A 27,625-nucleotide genomic window follows, 5' to 3' on the forward strand; every position below is an offset into this window, starting at 1 on the left:
TACACATCACCTTGTCACATACACCCTTGTATAAACCTATACGCTTGTTATTACACATCACCTTGTCGTACACCCTTGTATAAACCTATGCGCTTGTCGTTACACATCACCTTGTCGTACACAACGTACATATTTGTCGCCGCACATAAGCGCCACCCCACCCCACCCCCCCCACCCCACCCCGCAGATCTACTTGTCTCCCCATCCATTGTTTTCACCCATCCCCTATCATCACCCATCATTTGATGTAAACCATTCTCTATTCACTTGACTTATTTACCACTTGTTGTGTTCCCCTCCCCGTCCCCTTGTTATCTCACCCCTACATTCCCCCAGCCTCACCGACGTTCGTACACTCATAGAACACACAGACGTGCCGCTCCTTACTTGAGGCTAATTAGCGGGACATTTGACCTTGGACCGCTCGTAATTAGGAAAGTATCACATGACAGTCCTTTTTAATATACACTTACCGCTTGCACGATATGGGAACAGCGGTGTTTGACATTTCCGTCAACTACCAACAGTTTCCTTCTTCAGTGCTAGTGAGGCCAGGCTGCATTGTGTTCAGCAACAGGGCACTTGTAACTACATATGTTAAAAATATATTCATAAATTTGTATTTAAGCAAGGAAAATGACGTTGTCTATGCGTTCCTCTCACGACACACAACACGTACCTAAAGTGAGACTACTGCCATTGCTGATGGCAGGAATCGGTTTCCTCCATCTCAATTTACGCACACTTTACGCCGACTATATTATTTTTCGTCCTGGGAGTTAATCTGAATCCTACAATTTCGATCTATTAACACAGTTAACTCACCTCTCCCTTGACCAACTGACCAACATGAGGCACATATCAATCAAAGCTAAAACAAATACAACTGCTGTTTTAAGGGCTTTCGCCCATGATAACATTGACCACTGGAATGCAGCGAATGTTAAGAATTATATGACTGGATTCCTCGTTTAATGACCACGATGATTTACTGTACATTTATCATCACAAACACTGGTGAAGACCCTCGTGTCCACTCAGCGGCGACATCCAAGATATGTCCGTGGTCTGACCAAACCGCCCAACCCTACTACCCACTCTCTCGCGGATCCCCCCTGCCCTGGTACCCCGTCTCCGGGGGGTGTCCGCTTCACGTGCTGTTTACACTGAGACACATAGAGTCATCCTATCATATTGGCCTCTCACCTACTTCATCTCGTGGGGGACTTTTATGATTTTATTGGGGGCAAGTCAGGGCTTAATTAAATGGTTTATAAACATCCAATAAACACACAGCTCATTACGCCGTACTGACCTATGCCGCTAGTTCCTGCCCCCACGCGCGGCCGCCGGGATGTCTCCCATGCTCCGCCGTCACTTGATTAGCTGATCTCGCCAAGTATACATTCTCATGGTGACGTTACCGACAACGCATGGAAGCAGGTGACCATATCTGAATATTCAATGAATATTCGAATCTTGGAGATAAGTCAACACTTCAGTCGTGTAGGAGAAGGCCGGGTTTGAATTCTTTTGACGCGCACCGGAGTGTATGACACACAGAGTCTCAGTGAACGTGCAAGTGTCCTGCACCAGTAGTATTGTTACAAGATGTTGTGGAGTCAAGAGTGGTTATCTGAGCGCGTTTTTGAATATATGACACGATTCAGATAAAAGGTTCTCAAAGCAGGTTTGTGAGATAAAACAGTTGGAACAATGTCTCTGGGAAGGAAATATGACGTCAATCGGCAGACGTCGTTACTGCTGCGAGAAGACACGCCGGGGAAGTACAGAAAGCTAACTGACAATGAGATAGATTCGGAAAGGGACTGGTTACGTGTACAGGCCAATGGCAACACGACACTACACCTTAGTGATGGAAGCAGCACAGATCTAGCTACGCCCAAGGAGCAAGACACACGGGAGGGAAGTCCTAGTTCAGTACACTCACTCGAGGGAGATGCGAAAAAGAGCAAGAGAGGAAAATTGTCGAAAACAAAGAAGCCTAAATCTTTGTCCATTAAAGAAGACATACAGGTGAGGGCGCCATCCTTGGACCAGCCAGGAGTAGAATCAGGGATCGCGCCTGCAAACCAAGAATCAGCATGCAAACAGGACGAAAATACAACGTCACTTGACGTTGCTGTTGTTGCTGATACCAGCGCCGAGTTGGATGTAGCCGTCGGAGGTGATCATACCCACTTATCAGATGTAGGTAAGACAGAGGTAACCAGCGAATGTGACCCTGAGCAGCCCAAAGGGAAGCCCAGCACTGAATCCGGCGTTAAAGTGAAAACAGAAACACGAAAAAAGGAAAAGAAAATTAAAAACAAAGACAAAAAGAAAACCAAACATAAGAAGAATACTTGTGAAGTTCACAGGAATGGGAAGCCCCGCGAAGAAGGTAAGCTGAGGAAGATATTTGACATTGGTAAGAAGAAATCTGATGACATAATGAGCAGCCCTCGTCACTGCCGGAGTTGCACATGCGACGGCGCTGCCACCCACGTAAACGTCCACCACGACACATCTGATACCTCTAGTGTGTCATCCTCTCACTCTGAGAGCAGCTTCCTCTCGGTCAAGAGGACAGAGACTACTAGCCTGTCCTCATCTCACCATTCCGAGTCGACAAGCACCGCCTCCAGCAGGACACTCACGGACAAACACAACACGTCATCAGACAGATCGTCACTATCTTCACATTTATTAACGTCATGCAGCAGAGTCAAGACAAAACCCGAGAAGCCACGGAGACTGCCGAAGACGCCGCCATCAACGCCAGAACCTACAGAGGTCGAACCGGATACGTCACTGGAGCAGGTGCGTCACGATGACGTCGTGTCAACAACGCCGGGGGACAAGGTACCAGAGAAGAAGGAGCTCCGTCGTCTGTACCCACAGGTAGACGGGAACGTGACGGCATGGGGGTGTTCACCCGGGATGATAACTCTCACCTTAAACCCCCCGGGGCTGCTTCCAGACGGTGCCAGGTTACAGATTCTCGGCAGGGCCGGACATTGCCGCGAGTCGGACGTCGACACCGGAACGTATGTTTGTCTGGATGAAGTAAAGAAAGATGGATTCCCCGGGATGTCAGCTGATGCAGGTAAGGACAAGTTGACTTTCAGCGAGGAAAGCTGAATATAGGAGTACTTTTGGTCAAATAATTCATCTAGTTTTCGGTGGTATTACATACTAATGTGGATGGTGTACACAAACAGTAGTTAATCGTATCATTTACAAAAAAAACCCCAAGAAGTTTACCTATACTCCGGAATCAATGTTTTTAATGCTGCATCAACAATGAATTCATCCTAAACTTAATCTTCCCTGAAAGATAATGTAGACGTACGTATGAGTTCATCACTACTTTGACACTACTCCATAAATACTTTATAAATAGCTTTTGTTGGTATATAGGCTGAAACAAGCACGTAGGTTAATGAACTATTTTGATGAGATTATAGTTGGAACTAAACGGGCTACAGCACCAGGACTGGCATCAATGAGACATTATCAGTCCCGATACCGATACTGACACTTCTGTAAATGAAACCATTCCTGGGATTCCAAAACACATCACATGGCAAAACAGACTTCAATGTGAACGGTTTAACGCACGCCAAATGTCAAAGTGAGGCCTGTAATTGGATGTAAGTGTGGGGGACAACAAAGGTTAAGAGGAGATGGGCTCTTGTTGCCCCTCAAGGAGACAAGCACCACACAAGCAGGCCTCCAAGAGCTCTTCACATTATCTGGCTGTGTTTGCGGGTAATCTTGAGCGGCCTTTATTACAAACAGTATGGCATAAATCTCCCATAGTAAGAACGGATAACAACTTAGCAAATAACGCTCTCTTTGTACATGCTTACGAAACAGTTAGCTTGCTGTCCATGTTTTGAACATATACTGCGTATCGTGTTGTTAGGGAGTTTTTAAAGTGTTTCAGTGTGGTTAACCACCGTTAGCCTACATAACCCGTTAATTTGAAAACATCAACCATATTGTAGTTTGTTCTTACGTTGGGTCAGTCGACGGAACGGCATGTGACGTATAACGTAGACACACGGTTGATGTGAGGTACCTTTCAAACGTAACTTACCCGGTATTTATTACCACCTAAATATTAAACTATCTACACCAAATCAGTTGTTCTCAATCATTTGAGCTGCGATAGAACCGCGCTCGCTTCTGCGTTAACCTGCACCACACGACGTCGCTGTGACAGGCAGAACGTAAACATTTTCCCCGCCGTCACATAACTCCAGAATCTGTGACCCACGGCGGAAACCCTGTCACATGGAACATACAGGCATCGCATGACGACAAGTTATAAGACATCTGCTTTCCGCCACCATGTCAATTGTACCTTTGGATAATATTATCAAACACTTACACACACACACTCACACACGGAACGCGCTCGCACTTACACACCATATATTTAGAGGTGGAGTTCAGCAGCGTGCAGTAGTACATATGTAAAGAAATCCACAAAATAATGACACAACACGAATTTCGTTATTTAATTATTTTGTGAATATGTCTTTATATGCCATGTGGAATACAGAATACAATATAGAATGTCTCCCTTCTGCGGGCATGGGCAGATTTGATTTTCTGGTTTACTTAATTGTTGCTAAACTCCTTTAGTTTAGTTATCAACACTGACAAATAATGAAGGCTTTAAGTTGACTGCTTGATACAGTTTGCCTCATATGCCCCTTCCTGTGCACATATAGCGGTACAGCACCGTAATGTAGTCAGTTTGTGGCAGGTGTCGCGACCTCAGCTCTAGCGCCTGTTGATGAGCGTAGTTGACTATCTAAACAATGTTGTGGGACAATAGCGACCCCTCCCCTCTGACCCCCAAGCTCACCTGACCCTGCAACGACCCCACCTTTACGACATTGCAGTAATGAACGCTGGTGCCTAAGCATACACGTGGCTGGTTGTAAAACTCCACACACTGCCAAATGCATTGATTTAAGTACCGGCCCAGGTAAGTGTCTGGCACCATAGAAAGCATGCATGATAATGATATCGAAAATCTTTATTTTCAACCCTCATCTCAAGGCTGTAGGGTATGACCATAACGTAAGAAGTCATACCCCCAGTGATGACTGACCTATACTGGAATAAAGTCATACCCCCAGTGATGACTGACCTATATTGGAATAAACTTTGCAATATTGGTAATTGTTGTCATGATAAAATATTTGTCATTTGAAGAATATTTTAATCAACTTTTTGCTTGGAAGCAAAAGACTATGCTACCTGACGTCGCTCAGTACCACCTCTACAATAAGAAAGAGTAATAGATCAACCCATCCTTGTTATCTAAACGTGTCCATTGTTTCCCCAGATTCTGGACCCGCCACCCAGCTGGCAGCAGACCCCCAGCCTGCATCGACCGCCACAGTCGCAAGTCAGCACCAGCCACACATGTCCAGTACTTCAGACTGCGCCCGTAGGGTGGGGGTGAACGTACAAGGGGGTGGTCCTCCTCTCAGAACTGTTCCTCTAGAAAGGGCTATGGCAGGCCAGCTGGAATTGCGCCCCCCTGCTGGGTTCAAAGAGCGTGATATCACTGATGATGATGTTGGTGTCGTGATGGAGGCAGGTAGGCAGTCCAACAACGACGATGTCGACAATGTTGTGACACGTGATGGTGATGCGGCCATTGATATGAGAGATAACATAACGCACACTGCTGGATTAGATGCTACAAGTTTTGATTCACCCGGTGGTAAAGGGGCTATTACGTCACCGAGTGCCCCTGTCCCACAACTGCCGCTACCCTCGACTGACGGCGCCAGCGACAAAGGGGATACGACGGGGAGTAATAACATTTATCTCCCTGGAGCTCCGGATAATACCGCTACTGATGTCACATCACAGACAAGTGATAGTTCAGGTATTATAAAGCTGGCCTTTGATCGTGTAAAGAATGGTCCAACTGGAGGTGGGGTACAGTCGTCAACGTCCGAGTCTGAGACAAGTTCCTCCAGTGGCAGTGGTTTCAGGAAGCATAAAACTAAACTGAAGATAGAAAAACCTAAGAGAAAAGGGAAAGACAAGACAAGCAAGGACATGAAAAAGGACATAGTAGTGGAGCCCAGTCAAACATCAAAATCAAACCTTTCTCCAAGTCTGCCGAATGTGAAGGATCCCGAACCACCTGTGGGCATTCGACAAGCTGAAAAGGTGGAGAATATTTCAAAAAGTGTCAATGATCGACGGCCCGAACATCTCGATGCAGGTACTACTACCTGTCTGGATCCAGGTGGACCATCCCAGGTAACAGGACACGTGACAAGTAATGACGGAGTTAGAGTTTCTGGAATTGGTATAAAGGCTCCAGAGCTTAAGGCCGGATCTGAGGTGAAGGTCAATGCACCAGATGTTGGTCCTCCAACTATAAGTATTCAAGGTGAGGTAAGTGGCAACTCTCGTGTTGAGGGAAATGCCAACGCCCCTCAACAAACGGTGCACGTTCCAATACCCGTCCCTGACCTCTCAGCTGGCAGCCCGGGGGATGCACCTCGCCCCCACCTGTCATTGAAAGACAGAGGCATGAGTTCGGACAGCGAGAGCAGCTTCTCCTCCACGGATGACATCAGGAAGAAGACGGGGAAGAAGCACAGGTTCAGTAACTATAGCCGTGAGGGGACCCGTGACAGGTCTCTGTCACCCTTCATCCCCCTGGCCTCACACTCCCCACTAAACGTGTCACAGACACTAGCAGCCACATCCAACTCCAATCTGAATGGATTCGACAAGCTCGATGCCTCGTTCACCCACTCCACACCATCTAGGGCCATGGAGGCCGACGTGCCAGCGATTGTCCGTCATCGTGGTCATTTTGTTGTGGTTGCCATAGATTTCGGAACCACCTTTAGTGGGTATGCACTGAGTTTCGTCCGTGATCCTGAGAGCGTGCATATGATGCGGAACTGGGAGGGGGGTGACCCCGGGGTCATCAACCAGAAGACCCCCACCACGATCCTCCTCAACCCCGAAGGACACCTAGACTCTTTCGGATTTACAGCCCGAGATCGATACCACAATCTGACCCCGGATGAGGCCAGGAAGTGGATGTACTTTGAGAGGTTCAAGATGGTGCTCCACCATAATGCAGTGAGTATGCTATAGCAGCTAACATTTATCTACAGCACAGGTACAAAATCCCCGTACAGTCCCATACAGCGTGTACTGTCACAGAGTGGCACGTCTTCAAAAGCGATCGTATGATGGAGCATTTGTAACAAATAACTGCAGTTAGTGTATGAATGTAATGATTAAGAATTCAATATCTTGCACGGAAATAGTCAAGTATAGTGTCAAAATCTAAAATCTATTACAATGTATACTATACTGCTATTTTCATGTTTGTCACACCAAACGCCTATATTTAAAAGTTTGAATTTTCGATGCCTCAGTTGACATGGTAAGTGGGACTCTCGCCTATACACAGTCATGTTATGGAGTACAAGGCGTGCATGGGAATATTGGATTGTCTAGGGGGATTTTAACCTAATAGGCATGACTTGTGGTGGTTCTCATGTCGCACGAGATCAGAGAGCGAGGGTTGGGCACAACAACGCCATTGCAGATTATTGGATGTATTTGCACTATCGCCAATATGATTAATAAATTTATCTAATTATTGTTTAAAACAATCATGTAGTGTTCTTACATGCCCAGTTTGTTTGGGTTTGATAATGCACCTGTACACATGATACAATGGCATTGTTTCTCAGCCGGCACATTCTTAGCGTTACACCAATGATGGCAGACAGCGGACGGGCTGTTAGATCGGAGTCATGTCTGTTACTGAAGATTGAATGTTATCTGTTTGATGATGTACTTATTTACGTGGAATCAATTTTAAGCAAATCCAAACAGTTTGGCTTTCTATACTCTCAAAGTCCAGCTTACAGTAGAAGGGCATTTTTTGCAGTCACCAGTCATAACCAAGGTATTTAATGCAAAGGCAAAATAACTTTCAAAAAATGAAATTCTAGCGTTGCCTTAATCTTAGTAAATGACAGCGTGAAGAGAGCACACATTGAATTTTCAGAGCAGTAGGGAGCATTGGAAAATCGAGGGTCAAACACTTTTTCACTGTAATTAATACTATATACGTACTGTACACATGTACATACTGATTGGAGGCACATGACGTATGTGTTCCAGATAAGCTATATTTTGCATAAGCGATACTTCATCCATTGAGAAATTAGAATAATGATTGCCTCGTGGTATTTATGGCATTGGTAATGTGATCGAGGAATGTTCAAATGTAAAAGTTTATTGTCATAAAGATCCAGGTATCCTATACGTCTATTCACATTTTTCAGGTGAACACTTTCAGTTGCCTTTGCATGTGATTGTGAAATGTAAATTACTTTTGTACAGATTTCTTTAGACTAAAGACATGTTGTTTTTGTTGCGTTTCTATGCACATACGTACATACATGACCCTTGAATTACCGGAAGAATGTACTTGCATGCATCTTTTTAAGGACGCATTTGTAGCAGGCTGGTCACGTGATTCTACAGGACGTGGGACAGGGTGAGGTCAAAGTTGGGTGTTTGTAGCACACATATATGTCAACCAGTAGAAGGATATGGTGATTGTTTGTCAGGGGACATAGTTTTGTTCCTATATATGAAGTAAGAATAAACGTATATGTGCATTTGAGAGGTCATCTTCCAAAGGCAAGGAAGTTAGGTGACAATATAAGTACAGCTTCCATCCTTGCCGACCTAGGAATATCTGAGCTGGCTGTACTGACGAGTTGATCCAGAAGTCAATATAAATCGACATCCTGTGCGTAAAGCATGGCGACTGACATGTAGATATCGGGCGGTTGCAGTACTCCAAATTATGTGCACCGTCAACAGATACTAGTAATCAACATTGTTGTGTTCCAATCCCCATGAAGTGGGTGTCTGTGAGGTAGGCAGCGTTCGAAATTAACGTCGGTCCTTAGGCCCGAATCCGATTGAAACCCCTCGGACCCACAGCTTTTGTTTTCTGCAGGTCTTTATGGCCGACATCTTTTTTCATAATTAAGAGTATTATTTTTCAGGAAATATCATTCGGTAGTTTCTAGTTGTTGTTTTTCTCGATCAGCAGCTGTTGTCTGGAAGTGAAACGACTTTCATTGTCGAGGAGCAGTTTAGATTACTGAGATATGATCATTCTTCAACTCGGTTTGTTAGTTGTCACATTGTATGTTTGCTGGGAATTACTTATATTGTAGCTATAATATAGGGCCTACTCAGTCTGATGGGTCCTAATTAGGGCCTACAGCTTTTCAGAGTTAAGGGCAAACACTGGCGGTAGGACTGCACCCGGAACTGCTTTTCTGATACCATGTATCTTCCTAAACACAGGGATGAGATCACACACACACCGAATGGTTACCAAATATGAGGTTCACTCAACATATCATATATTTGACTCATATGTCACAACGCTATGAAGTACATGTATTGGTTTAGCTTGCCAAGGTGATTCAGATTACAACCAAGTGTATCGCGTATGATAACTGAAGAACATGGTTTGGAAAAGATATATAGTGCTTCCGATAGTTGACGGTAAACATCTAGATAACTCTTGGACATGAATTTACACGCAGCCATTGCCATTTGGTTGAGTGAATGTTCTTTTACGTCACAGTCAGTACACTTTCTGCTGTGTCATGGCGTTATGTACATACTCGAGTCTGGTAAAAGCTTTGTCTCAATCAACGAGGAATGGTCCACACGGTGTTACACAAATAAGCTTAGTTGCAAGTTATTATCCGCGATCCGCAATGCAGTTGGTCCTTTTCTCAAACCTGGAGCCTAGACAAACTTGCATTACAGGGAGCACATTCTGTCCAGAAACAAGCATGAAGTACTGAGAGCCTGTTCCGTTCAGAATCCTCACAGGAAGACAAGAATACGGTATTGGTATTCTATTATGTTAAGAATCCCCTCAGGAAGACAAGAATACGGTATTGGTATTCTATTATGTTAAGAATCCCCTCAGGAAGACAAGAATACGGTATTGGTATTCTATTATGTTAAGAATCCCCTCAGCAAGACAAGAATACGGTACTGGTATTCTATTATGTTAAGAATCCCCTCAGGAAGACAAGAATACGGTACTAGTATTCTATTATGTTAAGAATCCTCTCAGGAAGACAAGAATACGGTATTGGTATTCTATTATGTTAAGAATCCCCTCAGCAAGACAAGAATACGGTACTGGTATTCTATTATGTTAAGAATCCCCTCAGGAAGACAAGAATACGGTACTAGTATTCTATTATGTTAAGAATCCTCTCAGGAAGACAAGAATACTGTATTGGTAGCGATTTCTGCCATTTACTATATGTATGTGAAGTGTCTATCATCTCAGAAAGTCATGTAATGATATAATGATTCTACGTCTTTCTGTGATATTCTTGATCGGGCCTCCTGGTAAGCACATATATAAGTAAGCTGTTGGCAAGATAATCTAGACTATGGGAGTCTGGGGACATGGGTGTGACCTGTGTTGGGGTACAGTAGGTCACCAGACAATGTACATGTCCGATGTGGTATGTGAGCTGGCATTCCACCAGTCGGGAAGGCAGGAAGATGATGTCATCATTTTTCTTACAACCATTGTTCTGTATCTCAGCTTAATCAAGTTTACTAACACATCCTTACTCGTTCGGGTTAATTATCACCAGCGTTTGCACGTGTCATCTATATATGTCGTATAAAATTGTTAATGCCAGAGAATTTACTGCAATGGCATTGAAACAGATATACAACAACTGATTGCATGTCAAAGAAATCTCAGAATCTAATCTTTCACGTTGATAACAAAATAACATTTATAGCGCATTAGTGTCTCAGTAAAGTCTCATTGCCTCATTCTGACAACCTGAGCAGAAAACAATGTAAGTGATGAGTCTTCATAGGTTAGTGGTGAAAAAATAGCAATTCAAATGTCACGCTGGCGCATCGTGTTATACCAGAAAATGACAAGCAATAACACTATGATAAAATGAGACAAAATCTATCGGATAGAAGAAATGCATCTGATTTTATGACCGCTTCATAACATATTTTCACAATCAACACTGCAAGACTCGACAACAAACACAGGTGATATCAACAACACTCGATTGATTTTTGACTCTATGAAATCGCACTTTGTGCCGATATATACAATTCAAAATTGTCATAATACAGTGAGACAAATCATTGCCAAAGGGACACCTCGGTGAGTCTTTTCGTCGCGTAACAAAGACGCGCGTGTGTGTGCTATAAGTAAACAATGTCTGAAATTGTTGCTTTGAAAAAAACACCCCAGTCGTTTTTGTTGTGTTTAAGAGTATTTTTTTAACGCCATTGCATTTAAAAATGCACTAAGGAAACCTATCACCTCCTTTCACAGACGTGATCAAATTGACAATCGTACCACGTTGGGAGATTTTAAATCAGTTTGGTCTTACAATAATGTAATTTGAAACACTGCATGTTTATGCCCTAGATATTAGATATAAGTGTGTTAGATTCAAACACGCTTAAGGCACTGACAAAGTGTGCAATCATAACAATTGCTGATACATGTTGTCATAGCATTATATAGCTGAGCACTACCTGATTCCAAACCATCGTCTATAGGTCATTGTTTCAATACTTGACCCGTGCCAACAGAAGGGAACACTATATATGTTACAGTCAATCTTTCAATTGACCAAATGACTGGTTTGACAGATTGACTGTAACATATATACTGGACAAAAATAGTTAGGGATATATGTACATAATGAAATTATGAAGAATGATCTATTTATCAATTGACACACTGATAAATTATCAATCATAAAAATACCAATATCCCTAACTTATTTTGTCCAGTATATATATGGGTATTGCTGATGTCTATTGTGTGCAGGACCTGACCAAGGACACGATGCTGAAGGCGAGCAATGGTGAGTTGTTCCCCGCCCTGAAGGTCTTCGCCCTGGCCCTCCGCTTCTTCAAGGAACACGCCCTTCAGCAGCTTTCTGACCAGTCAGGGATAACCGTCATTAACGATGACGTCAGATGGGTCATCACGGTCCCAGCCATCTGGAAGGCTCCAGCCAAGCAGTTCATGAGACAAGCTGCATATGAGGTTAGACATGTCAGCTGTTTCAGTGCCTTGCCCCTGTACCATCGCTCCGGTTACACCACATGCATAGTTTCAATACAGCAGCATTAGTATCTTTGACGTACTAATAACATGTGACCTGTGAACATCCGGGTTAGAATGGGTCTCAGCAACGAATGCTTGTCGTAAGAGGCGACTAACGGCATCGGGTGATCAGGCAGTCTGACTTGGTTGACACATGCCATTGTATACCAATTGCGTAAATCGATGCTCATGCTGTTGATCACTGGATTGTCTGGTCCAGACTCGATTATTTACAGACCACTGGAATATTGCTGAGAGCGGCAACTAATAACATGTTTTGCAGGGACAGTAGGTATCATCAATACCCTCGAATATAGGTGACATTTAAACTGGGTAACACCATGCATCACTTTGGGCTGTCGTTCACGGGAGGTTCATACGGTAATATGAATCTGAAATATTGTTGGAACAGGTGTCAGAATGTCACTATGTTGCCTCCACGTGTTCCAGGCTGACCTCGTCTCCCCCGACTGTCCTGATCAGCTTCTCATTGCTCTTGAGCCGGAAGCTGCCTCCATTTATTGTCGCAAACTGCGCATGTACCAACTGATCCCTGAGTACCCAGAGAGGCGCCCCCTACAGCCGCCAAGATACTCTCTGCCGGAACCTCTGAACGACGGCCTTGCCTGTACAGATGTCAGGGACGGTATGGACAATTACACCATGGCGTACTCACATAATAAGCATACTAGAGAAAACACTTGTATATTGTGTACTGCTAAACGATAACAACTGACATGCAAATATCAATCATGCCTTTTTATTCTAGCAACTTCTAAAGGCGTTTTATGCCTTCTAGCTTTAACATCTTTCTTCATAATTCCATATATTACCTTCGTCAATACTTATTTATTCAACTACCCATATTTCAATATGAAACTCGCCGTGCTCCTTGCAGATGTTGCCCGTCCCCCATTCGATCTGCCCCCCGACCATCCCCTGGAGAGTAAGATTAAAGGTACACTTGCACCTGTCCCAGTACAGGCCCATTCTCACTCCGTGAAGCACGCGTTGTCACTGTAGATCCAGGCTCTTTGTCACTGAAATATCTCACTTTCACTACTACAACCACCTCGCCAACTCACCGTCACCCATGAAATCATCTCACCATTTCACCTCAACTCATACAATGATCCAACAACTTCACTGTCACAGCTACATCATACAGTTATCTCACCTCAACTCATACAATGATCTAACAACTTCACTGTCACAGCTACATCATACAGTTATCTCACCTCAACTCATACAATGATCTAACAACTTCACTGTCACAGCTACATCATACAGTTATCTCACCTCAACTCATACAATGATCTAACAACTTCACTGTCACAGCTACATCATACAGTTATCTCACCTCAACTCATACAATGATCCGACAACTTCAAAGTCACAGCTACATCATACAGTTATCTCACCTCAACTCATACAATGATCCAACGACTTCACTGTCACAGCTACATCATACAGTTATCTCACCTTCACTCATACATGTCACCATTGAAGGTCTTCAAACTGGCTAATCTCAGTTCTTGAATCAGGAATAGTATGGGAAGATGGCAGGACATCGGTGTTTTCGAAATGTATCCAATCCACACATGACAAGAATATAATATGCTAGTCAGACTGAATCGACCTTTGTACAACCAGCCTCCGAGAATCTTCCCTTTCGGCAAATATCTCGAACAATAAGCCTGTAATCTCAATAAATGTCGCTCGACATCACTCGAGATTGTACCCCTAATACAATCACTGACGTGGAGTAAAATATATTTCCATGGTCTCTATAACAATGTAACTGACTTTACACATGCAGCAACTCTCCATCAACCATTACACATACAACCTTCTTACAATCCACCACTATACACACAGCAACTCTCCATCAACCATTACACAAACAACCTTCTTACAATCCACCACTATACAAACAGCAACTCTCCATCAACCATTACACAAACAACCTTCTTACAATCCACCACTATACATACAGCAACTCACCAGCAACCATAACACACACAACCTTCTTACAATCCACCACTATACACACAGCAACTCTCCATCAACCATTACACAAACAATCTTCTTACAATCCACCACTATACACACAGCAACTCTCCGTCAACCATTACACAAACAACCTTCTTACAATCTACCACTATACATACAGCAACTCACCATCAACCATTACACAAACAACCTTCTTACAATCCACCACTATACACACAGCAACTCTCCATCAACCATTACACAAACAACCTTCTTACAATCCACCACTGCACATACAGCAACTCACCAGCAACCATAACACACACAACCTTCTTACAATCTACCACTATACACACAGCAACTCTCCATCAACCATTACACATACAACCTTCTTACAATCTACCACTATACATACAGCAACTCTCCATCAACCATTACACAAACAACCTTCTTACAATCTACCACTATACACACAGCAACTCTCCATCAACCATTACACATACAACCTTCTTACAATCCACCACTATACACACAGCAACTCTCCATCAACCATTACACAAACAACCTTCTTACAATCTACCACTATACACACAGCAACTCTCCATCAACCATTACACAAACAACCTTCTTACAATCCACCACTATACATACAGCAACTCTCCATCAACCATTACACATACAACCTTCTTACAATCCACCACTATACATACAGCAACTCTCCATCAACCATTACACAAACAACCTTCTTACAATCCACCACTATACATACAGCAACTCACCAGCAACCATTACACAAACAACCTTCTTACAATCTACCACTATACACAGAGCAACTCTCCATCAACCATTACACAAACAACCTTCTTACAATCCACCACTATACATACAGCAACTCTCCATCAACCATAACACAAACAACCTTCTTACAATCCACCACTATACATACAGCAACTCTCCATCAACCATTACACAAACAACCTTCTTACAATCTACCACTACTATATTACACACACTCAGCAACTCTCCATCAATCATTACACAAACAACCTTCTTACAATCCACCACTATACACACAGCAACTCACCAGCAACCATTACACAAACAACCTTCTTACAATCCACCAATATACACACAGCAACTCACCAGCAACCATTACACAAACAACCTTCTTACAATCTACCACTATACACATAGCAACTCTCCATCAACCATTACACAAACAACCTTCTTACAATCCACCAATATACATACAGCAACTCTCCATCAACCATAACACAAACAACCTTCTTACAATCCACCACTATACATACAGCAACTCTCCATCAACCATTACACAAACAACCTTCTTACAATCCACCACTATACACACAGCAACTCTCCATCAACCATTACACAAACAACCTTCTTACAATCCACCACTATACATACAGCAACTCTCCATCAATCATTACACATACAACCTTCTTCCAATCAACCACTATACATACAGCAACTCACCAGCAACCATAACACATACAACCTTCTTACAATCTACCACTATACACACAGCAACTCACCATCAATCATTACACAAACAACCTTCTTACAATCCACCACTATACACACAGCAACTCACCAGCAACCATTACACAAACAACCTTCTTACAATCCACCACTATACATACAGCAACTCTCCATCAACCATTACACAAACAACCTTCTTACAATCCACCACTATACATACAGCAACTCTCCATCAACCATTACACAAACAACCTTCTTACAATCCACCACTATACATACAGCAACTCACCATCAATCATTACACAAACAACCTTCTTACAATCCACCACTATACATACAGCAACTCTCCATCAATCATTACACAAACAACCTTCTTACAATCCACCACTATACACACAGCAACTCACCATCAACCATTACACAAACAACCTTCTTACAATCCACCACTATACATACAGCAACTCTTACCATCAACTCATTATTACACAAACAACCTTCTTACAATCCACCACTATACATACAGCAACTCACCATCAATCATTACACAAACAACCTTCTTACAATCCACCACTATACATACAGCAACTCACCATCAACCATTACACAAACAACCTTCTTACAATCCACCACTATACATACAGCAACTCTCCATCAACCATTACACAAACAACCTTCTTACAATCCACCACTATACACAATCATTACAACCTTCTTACAGCAGCTCACCAGCAACCATTACACAAACAACCTTCTTACAATCCACCACTATACACACAGCAACTCTCCATCAACCATTACACAAACAACCTTCTTACAATCCACCACTATACACACAGCAACTCTCCATCAACCATTACACAAACAATCTTCTTACAATCCACCACTATACATACAGCAACTCACCATCAACCATTACACAAACAACCTTCTTACAATCCACCACTATACATACAGCAACTCACCATCAATCATTACACAAACAACCTTCTTACAATCCACCACTATACATACAGCAACTCTCCATCAACCGTTACACATACAACCTTCTTACAATCCACTACTGTACATACAGCAACTCTCCATCAACCATTACACAAACAATCTTCTTACAATCCACCACTATACATACAGCAACTCTCCATCAACCATTACACAAACAATCTTCTTACAATCCACCACTGTACGTACAGCAACTCACCATCAACCATTACACAAACAATCTTCTTACAATCCACCACTATACATACAGCAACTTCCTCATCAACCATTACACATACAACCTTCTTACAATGCACCACTCTACAAACAGCAACTCACCATCAACCATTACACAAACAATCTTCTTACAATCCACCACTATACAAACAGCAACTCTCCATCAACCATTACACATACAACCTTCTTACAATCCACCGCTATACATACAGCACCTCACCATCAACCATTACACATACAACCTTCTTACAATCTACCTCACCATCAACCATTACACATACAACCTTCTTAGAATCTACCTCACCATCAACCATTACACATACAACCTTCTTACAATCTACCTCACCATCAACCACTGCACATTAAATCATGACACCGTCTACCATACTTTTTTATGCAACTAACTGGTGATCTACAACCATACATGACACCATCTCACCATCCACCTAACCATGTCACCTTCTTGTTCATATATGAACTGTGGTCAGTTTGAGTTCGGGGCACGGTAGATGTAGCTAGATTGTTCACCGAATGATATGAAAATAGCGATGAGGCACAAGGTCAGAGAGTAGATGAAACACAGGGGTCAGTGAGAGTAGACGAGACACAAGGTCAGGGAGTAGAGGAAACACAGGGGTCATTGAGAGAAGATGAAACACAGGGGACAGTGAGAGTAGATGAGACACAGGGGTCAGTGAGAGTAGATGAGACACATGGGTCAGTGAGAGTAAATCAGACACAGGGGTCAGTGGGAGTAGATGAGACACAGGTGTCAGTGAGAGTAGATGAGACACGGGGGTCAGTGAGAGTAGATGAGACACGGGGATCAGTGAGAGTAGATGAGACACAGGGGTCAGTGAGAATAGATGAAACAAATGGTTCAGTGAGAGTAGATGAGACACGGGGGCCAGTGAGAGTAGATGAGACACGGGGGTCAGTGAGAGTAGATGAAACACATGGGTCAGTGAGAGTAGATGAGATACATGGGTCAGTGAGAATAGATTAGACACGGGGCTCAGTGAGAGTAGATGAGACACGGGGGTCAGTGAGAGTAGATAAGACACAGGGTCAGTGAGAGAGATGAGGCACGGGGACAGATAGAGACACAGGGGGCCAGTGAGAGTAGATGAGGCACGGGGATGACAGTGAGAGTAGATGAGATACAGGGTCAGGAGAATAGATTAGAACACAGGGGTCAGTGAGAGTAGATGAGACACGGGGTCAGTGAGAGTAGAGGAAACACAGGGGTCATTGAGAGTAGATGAGACACAGGAGGACAGGGGTGAGAGAAGATGAAACACAGGGGACAGTGAGTAGATGAGACACATGGGTCAGTCAGAGTAAATCAGACACAGGGGTCAGTGGGAGTAGATGAGACACAGGTGTCAGTGAGAGTAGATGAGACACGGGGGTCAGTGAGAGTAGATGAGACACGGGGATCAGTGAGAGTAGATGAGACACAGGGGTCAGTGAGAATAGATGAAACAAATGGTTCAGTGAGAGTAGATAAGACACAGGGTCAGTGAGAGTAGATGAGACACAGGGGTCAGTGAGAGTAGATGAGACACAGGGGTCAGTGAGAGTAGATGAGACACGGGGTCAGTGAGAGTAGATGAGACGGAGGGGTCAGTGAGAGTAGATGAGACACGGGGGTCAGTGAGAGTAGATGAGACACGGGGGTCAGTGAGAGAAGACGAGACACACGGGTCAGTGAGAGTATATGAGACACAGGAACAGTGAGAGTAGATGAGACACATGGATCAGTGAGAGTAGATGAGACACAGGGGTCAGTGAGAGTAGATGAGACACGGGGGTCAGTGAGAGAGGACGAGACACATGGGTCAGTGAGAGTAGATGAGACACATGGGTCAGTGAGAGTAGATGAGACACAGGGGTCAGTGAGAGTAGATAAGACACGGGGGTCAGTGAGAGTGATGAAACACATGGGTCAGTGAGAGTAGACGAGACACAGGGGTCAGTGAGAGTAGATGAGACACAGGGGTCAGTGAGAGTAGATAAGACACGGGAGTCAGTGAGAGTAGATGAGACACAGGGGTCAGTGAGAGTAGATGAGATACATGGGTCAGTGAGAATAGATTTGACACAGGGGTCAGTGAGAGTAGATAAGACACGGGGGTCAGTGAGAGTAGATAAGACACGGGGGTCAGTGAGAGTAGATGAGACACGGGGGCCAGTGAGAGTAGATGAGACACGGGGGTCAGTGAGAGTAGATAAGACACGGGGGTCAGTGAGAGTAGATGAGTCACAGGGGTCAGTGAGAGTAGATGAAACACAGGGTACAGTGAGAGTAGATGAGACACGGGGTCAGTGAGAGAAGATGAGACACGGGGGTCAGTGAGAGTAGATGAGACACGGGGGACAGTGAGAGTAGATGAGACACGGGTGTCAGTGAGAGTAGACGAGACACAGGGGTCAGTGAGAGTAGATGAGACACAGGGGTCAGTGAGAGTATATGAGACACAGGGTCAGTAAGAGTAGATGAGACACAGGGGTCAGTGAGAGTAGATGAGACACGGGGGTCAGTGAGAGAAGATGAGACACGGGGGTCAGTGAGAGTAGATGAGACACGGGGGACAGTGAGAGTAGATGAGACACGGGTGTCAGTGAGAGTAGACGAGACACAGGGGTTAGTGAGAGTAGACGAGACACAGGGGTCAGTGAGAGTAAATAAGACACAGGGGTCAGTGAGAGTAGATGAGACACAGGGTCAGTGAGAGTAGATGAGACACAGGGGTCAGTGAGAGTAGATGAGACACGGGGTCAGTGAGAGAAGATGAGACACGGGGGTCAGTGAGAGTAGATGAGACACGGGTGTCAGTGAGAGTAGATGAGACACGGGTGTCAGTGAGAGTAGACGAGACACAGGGGTCAGTGAGAGTAGATGAAACACAGGGGACAGTGAGAGTAGATGAGACACGGGGGTCAGTGAGAGTAGATGAGACACAGGGGTCAGTGAGAGTAGATGAAACACAGGGGTCAGTGATAGTAGATGAAACACAGGGTACAGTGAGAGTAGATGAGACACGGGGTCAGTGAGAGAGATGGAGAGACACGGGGGTCAGTGAGAGTAGATGAGACACGGGGACAGTGAGAGTAGATGAAACACAGGGTACAGTGAGAGTAGATGAGACACGGGGTCAGTGAGAGAAGATGAGACACGGGGGTCAGTGAGAGTAGATGAGACACGGGGGACAGTGAGAGTAGATGAGACACGGGTGTCAGTGAGAGTAGACGAGACACAGGGGTCAGTGAGAGTAGATGAGACACAGGGGTCAGTGAGAGTATATGAGACACAGGGTCAGTAAGAGTAGATGAGACACAGGGGTCAGTGAGAGTAGATGAGACACGGGGGTCAGTGAGAGAGATGAGACACAGGGGTCAGTGAGAGGTAGATGAGACACGGGGGACAGTGAGAGTAGATGAGACACGGGTGTCAGTGAGAGTAGACGAGACACAGGGGTTAGTGAGAGTAGACGAGACACAGGGGTCAGTGAGAGTAAATAAGACACAGGGGTCAGTGAGAGTAGATGAGACACAGGGTCAGTGAGAGTAGATGAGACACAGGGGTCAGTGAGAGTAGATGAGACACGGGGTCAGTGAGAGAAGATGAGACACGGGGGTCAGTGAGAGTAGATGAGACACGGGTGTCAGTGAGAGTAGATGAGACACGGGTGTCAGTGAGAGTAGACGAGACACAGGGGTCAGTGAGAGTAGATGAAACACAGGGGACAGTGAGAGTAGATGAGACACGGGGTCAGTGAGAGTAGATGAGACACAGGGGTCAGTGAGAGTAGATGAAACACAGGGGTCAGTGATAGTAGATGAAACACAGGGTACAGTGAGAGTAGATGAGACACGGGGTCAGTGAGAGAAGATGAGACACGGGGGTCAGTGAGAGTAGATGAGACACGGGGGACAGTGAGAGTAGATGAGACACGGGTGTCAGTGAGAGTAGACGAGACACAGGGGTCAGTGAGAGTAGATGAGACACAGGGGTCAGTGAGAGTATATGAGACACAGGGTCAGTGAGAGTATATGAGACACAGGGGTCAGTGAGAGTAGATGAGACACAGGGGTCAGTGAGAATAGATGAGACACGGGGGTCAGAGAAAGTAGATGAGACACAGGGGTCAGTGAGAGAAGACGAGACACAGGGGTCAGTGAGAGTAGATAAGACACAGGAACAGTGAGAGTAGATGAGACACAGGGTCAGTGAGAGTAGATGAGACACAGGGGTCAGTGAGAGTAGATAAGACACAGGGGTCAGTAAGAGTAGACGAGACACAAGGTCAGGGAGTATATGAGACACAGGGGTCAGTGAGAGTAGATGAGACACAGTGGTCAGTGAGAATAGACGAGACACAGGGGACAGTGAGAGTAGATGAGACACAGGGGTCAGTGAGAGTAGATGAGACACAGGGGGTCAGTGAGAGTAGATGAGACACAAGGTCAGGGAGTAGATGAGACACAGGGGTCAGTGAGAGTAGATGAGACACAGGGGTCAGTGAGAGTAGATGAAACACAGGGGTCAGTGAGAGTAGATGAAACACAGGGTACAGTGAGAGTAGATGAGACACGGGGTCAGTGAGAGAAAGATGAGACACGGGGTCAGTGAGTAGATGAGACACGGGGGACAGTGAGAGTAGATGAGACACGGGGTGTCAGTGAGAGTAGACGAGACACAGGGGTCAGTGAGAGTAGATGAGACACAGGGGTCAGTGAGAGTATTTGAGACACAGGGTCAGTGAGAGTATATGAGACACAGGGGTCAGTGAGAGTAGATGAGACACAGGGGTCAGTGAGAATAGATGAGACACGGGGGTCAGTGAAAGTAGATGAGACACAGGGGTCAGTGAGAGAAGACGAGACACAGGGGTCAGTGAGAGTAGATAAGACACAGGAACAGTGAGAGTAGATGAGACACAGGGTCAGTGAGAGTAGATGAGACACAGGGGTCAGTGAGAGTAGATAAGACACAGGGGTCAGTAAGAGTAGACGAGACACAAGGTCAGGGAGTATATGAGACACAGGGGTCAGTGAGAGTAGATGAGACACAGTGGTCAGTGAGAATAGACGAGACACAGGGGACAGTGAGAGTAGATGAGACACAGGGGTCAGTGAGAGTAGATGAGACACAGGGGGTCAGTGAGAGTAGATGAGACACAAGGTCAGGGAGTAGATGAGACACAGGGGTCAGTGAGAGTAGATGAGACACAGGGGTCAGTGAGAGTAGACGAGACACAGGGGACAGTGAGAGTAGATGAGACACAGGGGTCAGTGAGAATGATGAGACACGGGGGTCAGTGAGAGTAGATGAGACACGGGGTCAGTGAGAGTAGATGAGACACAGGGGTCAGTGAGAGTAGATGAGACACATGGGTCAGTGAGAGTAGATAGACACAGGGGTCAGTGAGAGTAGATGAGACACAGGTGTCAGTGAGAGTAGATGAGTCACAGGGGTCAGTGAGTGAGCTTGTTGCATAAGGGGAGAGATGTTCTGATATAATCAAGTTGGAACCTGACACTCACTCGAGCCTCTGATTTCATCAAGAGAGGATAGGATCACTGTGTTGACGCCACGTGAAATCATCTATCCAACTTGCCCTGTTTTATGCATGATATTTACCCATTTATGTTTTATCCTAAAAGTCGCTTTTCACTAGTTTATTAAGGTGTTATTGAGGTGTCATTTCAGTCACTTCTCACGGTGCTGTTTCAATCCACTTATATTAATTCGTTGTTTTGTCGACGTCCCTTACTGTATCAGTAAATATGAATATCAGTGATTCTGTAGTATTATTGTCAGAGTTTCACTTTACCTGCAGATCAGAAGTTAAAATTCTGAAAGAACATGTACATGTGTATTATTAAAGGACTGTTCGTGTATAAGACATCGCTCTAGTATATGCAGCGTTGTGCAATACCTGGGACCAAAGAACAATTATCCTAATATTACAACACAATGAGAAAACACCCACTGTTGTATTTTCCCTACAGGAACCCGGTACATGGTTGTGGACTGTGGAGGCGGGACAGTGGACATCACGGTGCATGAACTAGGGAACGACAACAAACTGACGGAACTGTACAAGGCTACCGGAGGACCTTATGGTGCAACAGGTGTGGTCCCAAACACGGTTGACATGACACTGGTGCAAAGTATAAGGGAGTACAAAGGGGTTCATGAGACAATGGATCTATTGACAGAATCACAGTACTTGACATGAATATTTGAAAATATCAGTTCAGGTAACTCAGTATGTTGTTTCGAGCTATCTTATCGCACATTATATTGAGATGAGTGAATGAGTGAGTATGGTTTTACGCCACTTTTAACAATATTCCAGCAATATCACGGCGGGGGGACACCAGAAATGGGCTTCGCACATTGTACCCATGTGTGTAATCGAACCCGGGTCTTCGGCGTGACGAGCGAACGCTTTAACCACTAGGCTACCCCACCCCTTACATTGAGATGAGATTCGCCAGGACATATCTAGGAACAGTAAATAGTGTTACACATGTATATACTCTTGCAGCTGTGGACGATGAGTTTGTGAACCTGCTGTGTGATATTTTCGGACACGACTTCATCGCCCACTACCAAGCCAAGTACCCAGTCGGATGGGTCAACCTCATGATCAACTTCGAGTCCCGGAAACGTTCCGCCAGCCCCTACAAGAACAATTCACTCAACGTGTCCCTGCCGTTCACATTCATTGACTACTTCAAAAAGCAGAAGGTAAACATACACACTTCGTCCTTTACATGAGTAGTACATGGGCCCTGCAGTTTATGGGGGTTTAATAAACCCAAGCGAACTGCCAATCATTGGGTATCAAGAATATGTCATGTCAAACAAAATCCAGAATTCACATATCTATACATGGCATATCACATTGTTATCGCATAGGGTGGTGTTATGATTCTGAACTAGACACAGAAATATCTACTTCAATCGTCATGCTGTGAGAGGGGGTTAACATACATTCAGTGGTACTCCTGCAAAAGGAAGGGGTTAGCATGCATCCTGATATTGTCCTTCAGGGTGAAGAGGGTTAACATACATCCTGATATTGTCCTTCAGGGTGAAAAGGGTTAACACACTTTCAGTGGCACTCCTGCAAGAGGAAGGGGTTAACATGCATCCTGATGTTGTCCTTCAGGGTGAAGAGGGTTAACACACTTTCAGTGGCACTCCTGCAAGAGGAAGGGGTTAACATACATCCTGATATTGTCCTTCAGGGTGAAGAGAGTTAACACACTTTCAGTGGCACTCCTGCAAGAGGAAGGGGTTAACATGCATCCTGATATTGTCCTTCAGGGTGATGAGATGTAACACACTTTCAGTGGCACTCCTGCAAGAGGAAGGGGTTAACATACATCCTGATATTGTCCTTCAGGGTGATGAGATGTAACATACATCCTGATATTGTCCTTCAGGGTGATGAGATGTAACATACATCCTGATATTGTCCTTCAGGGTGATGAGATGTAACATACATCCTGATATTGTCCTTCAGGGTGATGAGATGTAACATACATCCTGATATTGTCCTTCAGGGTGATGAGATGTAACATACATCCTGATATTGTCCTTCAGGGTGATGAGATGTAACATACATTCAGTGACGACATGAACGTTATGCTGCAGGGTGGTCACATCGACAGTGTTGTCAAGCGCTACGGCAACAAGGAGATCTGCTGGTCGTCCGAGGGTATGCTGCGGCTCAGTCCACACGCCATGAGATGTCTCTTCGTCCCCGTCATGGAGAAGATTAAACACGCCATCGGTGACGTCCTCAATAATCCGGACGCCAGACGTAAGTCACGTTCCTGTGTGGGTCGTTCTTGTGTGGGTCGTTCATGTCCCACGTATGTTCTGTTTGCGTTTAGATGACAGTCGTTTACACAAAATACCGACCTAAGGTATGATCACGACAATGCGCATTTTATGTATTATTCGAATTATTTGTGTTATTGTGTTACAGATCTGAAATTCCTGTTTCTTGTGGGAGGATTCGCCGAGTCCGCCACATTGCAGTATGAAGTCCGCAAGGAATTCTCCCCTATCCTTAAAGTTCTCATTCCCACTGGCGTCAGCCTGGCCATACTCAAAGGTATTTCAACACCCAGCCCTTATATGAAACAGCCGACACAGTATTACTCGCTAGACGTCAGTGTAACTCTCAAATCACTCCATTAATTAAAATGTCGGTTACCCTTAAGAACATTTGAGAGTACATTTTCGAAAAACATTTGAACTTCTTTTAGCATAGGCCTAGTTGCTGAAAGCGAAAACGTACAAATATTGCAGATGCAATTACACTGTTGAACATGATATTGGAAATTTGTAACATATATATTTTTACAGGTTTTGAATAGTTTCGTGAATCAATTTTCATATATATTATTTACAGGCGCAGTGCTGTTTGGCCTTGACCCAACAGTTGTTAACGTCAGAAGGTCACGGTTAACGTATGGAGTTGGCGTTCTTAACCGATTCACCCCGTCCTGTCATCCAACTAGCAAGCTGGTCCACAGAGAAGGCGTTGATTGGTGCACTGATGTGTTCGACGTGTTTGTTCATGACGATCAACCAATCACATTAGGTGTGTTATTGTGTTACAGATCTGAAATTCCTGTTTCTGGTGGGAGGATTCGCCGAGTCCGCCATATTGCAGTATGAAGTCCGCAAGGAATTCTCCCCTATCCTTAAAGTTCTCATTCCCACTGGCGTCAGCCTGGCCATACTCAAAGGTATTTCAACACCCAGCCCTTATATGAAACAGCCGACACAGTATTACTCGCTAGACGTCAGTGTAACTCTCAAATCACTCCATTAATTAAAATGTCGGTTACCCTTAAGAACATTTGAGAGTACATTTTCGAAAAACATTTGAACTTCTTTTAGCATAGGCCTAGTTGCTGAAAGCGAAACGTACAAATATTGCAGATGCAATTACACTGTTGAACATGATATTGGAAATTTGTAACATATATATTTTTACAGGTTTTGAATAGTTTCGTGAATCAATTTTCATATATATTATTTACAGGCGCAGTGCTGTTTGGCCTTGACCCAACAGTTGTTAACGTCAGAAGGTCACGGTTAACGTATGGAGTTGGCGTTCTTAACCGATTCACCCCGTCCCGTCATCCAACTAGCAAGCTGGTCCACAGAGAAGGCGTTGATTGGTGCACTGATGTGTTCGACGTGTTTGTTCATGACGATCAACCAATCACATTAGGCGACACAGTTATTCGCAGTTACACGCCTGCAAAGGCCAATCAGATGGTTAGTGTCATACATATCTACTCGAGTGACAGTAAAGATTCAGCCTTCATCACAGACCCTGGTGTGAGGAAGTGCGGCACTTTATGCCTGGACTTGTCGGATGAGGATGCTGATCACCTGCCTAGCCGACGTGAGATCCAAGCTAGGATGATGTTCGGAGATACGGAGATCAAAGTGAGCGCCTTGGATGTTGCTACGGGGAAATGTGTCCGAGCTAGCATAGACTTCCTCAATAAGTGATATACTTCACATCTAACTTAATTAACTGTACCGAGTTGTTAACTATTCAGGTGGGCGTAATTCGAGGTACTGATCCGTGTAATTATTGCGTCTTGACTACATTGTGTAGAGGTGAGGATTCCAGGTTATTTTGTGTCAGTGAACGTAACAGTTATTATATGTGACCAGAGACAAGTGTGTTGTTGTGGGACAGATCTGAAATTCCTGTTTCTGGTGGGAGGATTCGCCGAGTCCGCCATCTTGCAGTATGAAGTCCGCAAGGAATTCTCTCCTATTCTTAAAGTGATCATTCCCACTGGCGTCCCAGTGTTTGATAGGACATTGGTCAGAGGACGTCCTTGTATTATTATAGACTTCCTGCATCTTCATGTTGGTTCCACGATGACACTGATGCCAGCTATCCTTTACAGTTGATTATTTTCATTACACCACACTACCGTCAAAGTTTAGTCAAGAATGTTTCCCCCTAACCTTCGATACTGGAATTATGACAGCAATAGCATTAAACTGTTCACGACGGGGCTGTGTGTCAGGCGCACTGATGTCAAATATCTTCACATCATCCACTGTCGATTTTGAAAGTGATTACATTATTTTACCATTGCATCTCAAATGAAACAAAGTTTGCATGAAAATACCATCCTTGTACTTCTATATGTGGGTGAAACATTAGCTGGGCGGTAGTTTAAGGATACAGCCTTATGTCCATGTTACCTTGTTGTGGTACTATATAGTGTGTACATCTAGTATTGGGACTGTTGGAGCTGGTCTATGTTGGCTAATATAGCATTCAACATGCCAACATTTGCCTGTATTATATATTCTCGTATGACAATAAACAACTATTTTATAGAATATTTCGTCTGAATATCTCCGTCTTGATACAGCAAATATGTCTATAGTCAACACTGACTGGAGTGTGTGCCAAGGTGCGGGTTTCTAACTACTTTTCAGCCAAGCTTACAACCTTTCACAAAGACAGCAGGCTACAGAAGGGATATACCTTTTCCGTAACACAAATCGCTTCAAGGGTCAATTTAATATTATAGAGGCGCTTCCGACAAATCTTGTTCCAAAGACGTTTCAAACATTACACTGACAAAACGAAATGTGGTTTTGCC

General features: G+C 44.3%; 1 protein-coding gene across 4 annotated transcripts; it reads left to right on the forward strand.

The window, feature by feature from the left end:
- Positions 1-1,369: 1,369 nt before the first annotated feature.
- LOC124278523 (heat shock 70 kDa protein 12A-like) lies at positions 1,370-27,359 on the forward strand. 4 transcript variants are annotated; one of them, XM_046714245.1, is made up of 11 exons: positions 1,370-3,109; positions 5,369-7,143; positions 11,954-12,175; positions 12,686-12,881; positions 13,134-13,193; positions 22,964-23,086; positions 23,506-23,708; positions 24,621-24,789; positions 24,958-25,086; positions 25,387-25,578; positions 26,218-27,359. In XM_046714245.1, the coding sequence occupies exons 1-11, from the start codon at positions 1,717-1,719 to the stop codon at positions 26,502-26,504; spliced, it is 4,749 nt and encodes a 1,582-aa protein (XP_046570201.1). In that variant the 5' UTR covers positions 1,370-1,716; the 3' UTR covers positions 26,505-27,359. The 4 variants fall into 4 exon arrangements, with proteins under 4 accessions (XP_046570201.1, XP_046570202.1, XP_046570203.1 ...); XM_046714246.1 differs by lacking the exons at positions 24,958-25,086; positions 25,387-25,578 and adding an exon at positions 25,598-25,726 and having other exon boundaries at positions 26,026-27,359; XM_046714249.1 differs by lacking the exons at positions 1,370-3,109; positions 24,958-25,086; positions 25,387-25,578 and adding exons at positions 4,901-5,005; positions 25,598-25,726 and having other exon boundaries at positions 26,026-27,359.
- The last annotated feature ends 266 nt before the right edge of the window (positions 27,360-27,625 follow it).

The sequence above is a fragment of the Haliotis rubra genome, unplaced genomic scaffold (genome assembly GCF_003918875.1).
Source record: "Haliotis rubra isolate DU_JTF1 unplaced genomic scaffold, ASM391887v1 Scf239, whole genome shotgun sequence".
Classification (NCBI taxonomy): Eukaryota; Metazoa; Mollusca; class Gastropoda; order Lepetellida; family Haliotidae; genus Haliotis; species Haliotis rubra.

Excerpts from the sequence above, each read along its gene's own strand:
- LOC124278523 (XM_046714245.1), top strand. The coding sequence starts at position 1,717 with ATGTCTCTGGGAAGGAAATATGACGTCAATCGGCAGACGTCGTTACTG. Across the intron at positions 12,176-12,685 it reads TGAGACAAGCTGCATATGAG|GCTGACCTCGTCTCCCCCGA; the intron begins GTTAGACATGTC and ends CACGTGTTCCAG. Across the intron at positions 24,790-24,957 it reads CAATAATCCGGACGCCAGAC|ATCTGAAATTCCTGTTTCTT; the intron begins GTAAGTCACGTT and ends ATTGTGTTACAG.